This window comes from Delphinapterus leucas, chromosome 6 (genome assembly GCF_059928025.1).
Source record: "Delphinapterus leucas isolate spDelLeu-1000000601 "Yukka" chromosome 6, BTC_Dleu_Yukka2, whole genome shotgun sequence".
NCBI classification, from domain to species: Eukaryota; Metazoa; Chordata; class Mammalia; order Artiodactyla; family Monodontidae; genus Delphinapterus; species Delphinapterus leucas.
The window spans coordinates 89,761,299-89,767,298 of NC_143134.1; the positions used below are offsets into that span (position 1 = coordinate 89,761,299).

The 6,000-nt window shown below is 40.0% G+C and overlaps 1 protein-coding gene across 4 annotated transcripts in view; it reads left to right on the forward strand.

The window, feature by feature from the left end:
* ZCCHC7 (zinc finger CCHC-type containing 7) overlaps positions 1 to 5,022 on the forward strand; it is a 236,268-nt gene extending 231,246 nt beyond the window's left edge. For all 4 annotated transcript variants that reach the window (XM_022600169.2, XM_022600171.2, XM_022600168.3 and 1 more), the window contains exons 8-9: positions 2,149 to 2,266; positions 4,476 to 5,022. In XM_022600169.2, coding sequence (XP_022455877.1) covers positions 2,149 to 2,266; positions 4,476 to 4,918 — 561 coding nt within the window. In that variant the 3' untranslated portion in view covers positions 4,919 to 5,022. The remainder of the gene's footprint in view (positions 1 to 2,148; positions 2,267 to 4,475) is intronic.
* The last annotated feature ends 978 nt before the right edge of the window (positions 5,023 to 6,000 follow it).

Here is a 6,000-nt window from a genome sequence, read left to right on the forward strand (position 1 = left end):
ACTATGGAAAACAGTATGGAGGTTCCTTAAAAAACTACAAATAGAACTACCATATGACCCAGCAATCCCACTACTAGGCATATACCCTGAGAAAACCATAATTCAAAAAGAGTCATGTACCAAAATGTTCACTGCAGCTCTATTTACAATAGCCAGGACATGGAAGCAACCTAGTGTCCATCGACAGATGAATGGATAAAGAAGATGTACATATATACAATGGAATATTACTCAGCCATAAAAAGAAACGAAATTGAGTTATTTGTAGTGAGGTGGATAGACCTAGAGTCTGTCATACAGAGTGAAGTAAGTCAGAAAGAGAAAAACAAATACTGTATGCTAACACATATACATGGAATCTAAAAAAAAAAAAATGGTTCTGAAGAACCTAGGGGCAGGACAGGAATAAAGATGCAGACGTAGAGAATGGACTTGAGGACACGGGGAAGGGGAATGGTAAGCTGGGACGAAGTGAGAGAGTGGCATGGACATATATACACTACCAAATGTAAAATCGATAGCTAGTGGGAAGCAGCCGCATAGCACAGGGAGATCAGCTCGGTGCTTTGTGACCACCTAGAGGGGTGGGATAGGGAGGGTGAGAGGGAGATGCAAGAGGGAGGGGTTGTGGCGATGTATGTATATGTATAGCTGATTCACTTTGATATAAAGCAGAAACTAACACACCATTATAAAGCAATTATACTCCAATAAAGATGTTAAGAAAAAAAGAATTACAAGTTGAGTATATAATGACAAAGTTATGATAAATCAGCTGAATTCTATGCAGATATTTCACATACTTTCTTCCTAAGAGGTACAGATTTTCCCCATTATCTGAAAGTAGAGCGTTCCTGTGAAACCTTTCCTAAGCCAAAGTAGCTGTAAAGCAAAGCAGCAGTTACCTTACAACACATCTTTCTAACGAATGCAAAAAATAAATGGAGATAAAGCACAGACGCTCACAGACACAGTTCAAAGCTATGGTGGCTTGATGCCGAGATGCTGAGTGTAGTTCCTGGGGGAGGAGCTTGGTGGTGCCATTCTCACTGCTCCGGGTGCTTACTGTCTCTGTATGGTTGCTGCAAAACAAATGCTAAACACTATTTTCACTTTTCACCTTTTCTTGTAAAGGTGAAAATCCTCTTCATATTTCTTTCTGCTAGTGAAAACAGGTCTTTCATAAAAGTGAAGCAGTATAAAGCAAACTTTTTAAAAGCAGGGGATACTTGTAGTTTAATTTTCTTCAGTACCTAGCTAAGAAGCACTGAACGTTTATAATAACTTTTAGGCAAGATGGCAGAAGACAGAAGCGGAAAGTTCCAAAATGAAGCCTCTTTCAAATGAAAGACATTATTTGGTTTGAGACAAGCTGAATGGATATGTGTCACAGACCAGGATAAACGAAGCCTACTACATGGGACGTGGGTCAGGCCAAGGATGTGGATTTGGAAAGTAGCAGCTACCAGAAGGCCAGAGTCAGGAGAGTAGGGAGCTGTCCTGGGGTTAGTGAGAGGAGTGATCTCTTCTTGAGTAGGGGGAGCAAAGAGAAGAGAGGTTTCCTTCAGAATTACCTAGGAACATTTTCAAGCTAGGCACAACCCACCACCACCCTGCTCCCCACCATAAGAATCACTGCCCTTGTGAGCAGTGAGTGTTGGCTTAAAATAAGCTTGCAAAAAACTACTTGTGTGGATGAAAAGGAGTAAAGGGCTAAGAATTTACCCCCACATTGAGGGTGTAAATGTGAAGAGAAGAAGAAAAGGAGAAACACTTGATGGAAGGCTGTTAGAAGAGACAGACAAGCAAAGAGCTGATAAAACATAATTTTAAATAAAATAAACCCTGCAACAGAGGAACAAGGCATTGCTGGGGGAGAGGGTTGGCAGGGAAGATTTAAAGAAGATAAGAAGGGTTTTGTAGGTAAAGAAATAAAGGAAGAAAATCCAAGCCTGAAAGACTAGCATGTAAGCACAATCGGGTGTTTGGCTGATCCTCCCAGTGTCCCAGCAAGACCACATCCTGCAGCCACAGTGTGAGTATCAGCAATGGGGGCTCGTCACTAATTACAGTGGTCCATAATCTTACAAAAAAAGTTGTCTGAACAGTGTGACCTTGTGACATCATAATTTCAAATACAATTTGCAGGAATGTACAGAAAGACGAATGTTTAACCAGACCTTTCCTACATCTCCATTCATCTACTACTATGATGACAAATACGAAATCCGGGAGAGAGATCAGAGAATAAAACGAAAAGTGAAAGGTATGTTACTAGATTTCTTACTAAATCACCTTTGCAATAGTTCCTTAATTTCTTTTTTTGCACTGTCTTTGCAAACTGCTTTGTGGGCCTTTGGTTAGGACAGAAAATGTTTTTAATAGTTCCTATAGAAACTGGAACTTTCTTTTTTCTTTTCTTTTTAAAAATTTTATTTATTTTTGGCTGCGTTGGGTCTTTGTTGTTGCACGTGGGCTTTCTCTAGTTGCGGCGAGTGGGGGCTACTCTTTGTTGCGGTGCACGGGCTTCTCATTGCAGTGGCTTCTCCTGTTGCAGAGCTTAGGCTCTAGGCACGTGGGCTTCAGTAGTTGTGGCTCGTGGGGTCTAGAGTGCAGGCTCAGTAGTTGTGGTGCACGGGCTTAGTTGCTCCACGGCATGTGAGATCTTCCCAGCCCAGGGCTTGAACCCGTGCCCCCTGCATTGGCAAGTGGATTCTTAACCACTGCGCCACCAGGGAAGCCCGAAACTGGAACTTTCTTGATCTCCAGAAATCAAGCACCCACTTCCAAAATCCTGTGTTTTAGTCTATTCACTGTGAACATTTTTCTCACATAATGATCATTTTAGAAAATGTCCAGAAAATACTTACATCTATTTATGCATGCAGAGTTTTTAAAGCTTCCTTTGAGATTTTTCTTTTAGACAAATAATTATGTTCTCCCTCTTTATATCTCTAGTATTTTTCAAGCAAAGAAAAGCTTGCCCTGCCAGGTGATTCCTGGAGCTTCCCCAAAGAAGTCATTTTTTATTGGCCACCATTATGAACAGAGCTCCAGATCCACGGCCACCCTCCATTTCTTTATTTGCTGTTGCTAACATAATGTTCTTTCTCACCAAATTATTTTATAATTTAGGCTTATTTTCTCTGCCACTTTTCTTTCTTGCCGTATGCTTCACAGTGGTTTACAAAGTTACTTTTTTTGCTTTCAGGACCAAATAGTTCTATATTTTTCAAGTTAACTCATACATTGTTGACCCTTGGCCTTTTCATTATTCTCTTCCAGACTCTCTCTGAGTTCAGGTCCTTTCAAAACGAAGATAGTAATTTTGGAGGAAAGTAGAGGAATTACCTCTCAACTTCTGCATATTTTATCTCTCTATGTAAAGAAATTATAGTACAAGAAGATAATGATTAGACAACTAAATTTTTAAAAGATTACAAAGAAATGCACCAAAATGGCATCTCTGGATTAAAGGGTTGTGGATGCTTTCTCTGTTATTTTCTCTGTACTTTTCTGTATTTCCCAACTTTTCTTTAATGAGCATTTATAACTTTTATAATCAGGGAAATATCCTTTGTTCTCCTTTTTAATTAGTTATATCAGCAACTCTGTGGCACAGATCCACTTTGAGGCTCACTATATTGGACTTTATATTTTATACTGAAGTCTATAAGTAATTATGGATACTTACTTTTGCTCTATATTCTAGAATTCAGTTTTGTCCCCTAAGTATACTACTTCGCACTCTGTCCCATTTTTTTATTGGTGACTTCTTTAATCTTTCAAGGTTCTGTTGACCTTAGTTTTCATCCCTCACTGTAACCTCATCTCCCACTTATCCCATCAGAATCACTACCATCAGACGCTTACAGTAAGAGTGCCAAGTCCTGATAAAATATAACATCAGATCTGGCACTTAAACCTCTTAGATACACAAGTGTGTGCACATGTGCACACTCAGTCTCTAAGCCAGTGACCTCTACTCTGGAGGAATAATCTCCTGTCCAGTATGGCATCCACCTATAAGTACTGTGGCCAGACTTTATCTTCAGAGTATAATTGAAGTGTCATATGAAACTGTCAAAAGGCCACATTGTACATCTTGCTTCACCTTATCATCAAGGGCTGTCTCTTTATCACTGCAGGAACTTGAATTGGTCACACGTGACTTTTCACAAAGCTGACATGATTACTGCTCTCACTGGTCCCTGTCTCCCTTGTTGAACCTAGTTAAACTGTATTGAACAAAATAAGTATCATTGGATTTCTGGATGTTTTCCATGTTTAGAAATATAGAACTACAACCATTGAGTTTTTAGTGAGTGATTTTTTTACCTTAGTAAGGGCTCTTTAGAATGTCATATCATTAATGCATTTAAATGTCTGGCTTCCCTCTCTGCTAAGTTATTCACAGACCAATGAAAGCTCTGCATGGAGTTGCTGAATATGCAGAAATACTTTATGTTTTCCAGAACTTCAGAAGAATGGGGACTTTCCAAGGCAGTTCAAGAGGCCTCATATGGAAGCAGCAGATAAGAGGCCCCACTGTGATATGAGGAAGAGCCATGCCTCATGGAGAAGTAACACGTGGCCTCAAGAAAAGAAAGAAACCCAAAAAGAAGCCATGAACAGGACCAGCAGAGAGCGTGAGAAGCACAGGAAGGCTGACAGGTGTCATGAAGTGGATGAGGACTACCCCAGGGGCCCCAGAGTCCACTCTTCTCCTGGCACTGTCAAAACCCAGAAGCCTCACAAGCCCTTTCACCACTCATTGCATTACCACAAGCCAAGAGAAGACAGGCTGCCCAGAGAGGGCAGGAGGGTCAGGCATAAGAAAAAGGAGAGCTGTTTGGAGGATGATGGCAATGATAATTTATTTCTCATTAAGCAGAGGAAAAAAAAGTCTAAGCTGTGAGTTAGCTTCTGATTTGGCTTCCCAGTGTTTGGTCTTCATGTCTACAACATCCTGGCAATATTTGTATTACCTATGACTAAATAAAATGAGGTTTTTGTTTTTGTTTTTTTAATCTCAGCCATACCTAGAGCTATTGAACAAAGTCCTTGGAGATCTCAGTTCTCTGTGTCCAACAGGTTATTAGGTAAGAAAACAAAGATAAACTCAGACTTCCCCTGTTCCAGGACGTCATTTTTATTCACTCAGTACCCTAGGGAATAGGAAGAATTAATCTTTTCATACAAAAAAATTTTTTTAATATTTTGAAACAATAAAAAAGCTCATTAAATGTATGCAGTGTATGAAAATTAAATCCTTGCAAGAAGATAAATTAATGCTAATATGAAAAATTCATCACTTTTTCAGCATTCCTTTTTTTTTAATATCGGAAAGGATAATAACTATATATCTAAATCTGGCTTTTCTTGCTTCTGAAGCTGGTGTCAGAATCTTACTTTGGTCAGCTTATCACAGGCTGAAAATGAGGGTGTCGTCATTGAAGCACTGAAGAGACAGGGAATTGGGTTTTAGAGCAAAATACAAGTAAGGAATCCATCCAGAGTAAATGTTGAGAAACAGATTTCCTGAAACAAGTGAAAAGAGTCAGCAAAAATTTTAACTTAATCACAAGGAAGTCATTTTTACCATTTTTACAGCCATACTTGAGGAAGACTGTCCCTCAGATATTTAAGATGAATATCATCCAACTTAAAAAATTGTTTTGGGGGCTTCCCTGGTGGCACAGTGGTTGAGAGTCTGCCTGCCGATGCATGGGACACGGGTTCGTGCCCCGGTCCGGGAAGATCCCACATGCCGCGGAGCGGCTGGGCCCATGAGCCATGGCCGCTGAGCCTGCGTGTCCGGAGCCTGTGCTCTGCAACAGGAGAGGCCACAACAGTGAGAGGCCCGTGTACCACAAAAAAAAAAAAAAAAAAAATTGTTCTCTTGGGTTTTTTAACTACCACAGGGTTACACAGAAGTTTTTATACTTGTGAACCTTTTGTACTTATCAGAGCCTAATGTTAGAATAAGAAAAATAAAAT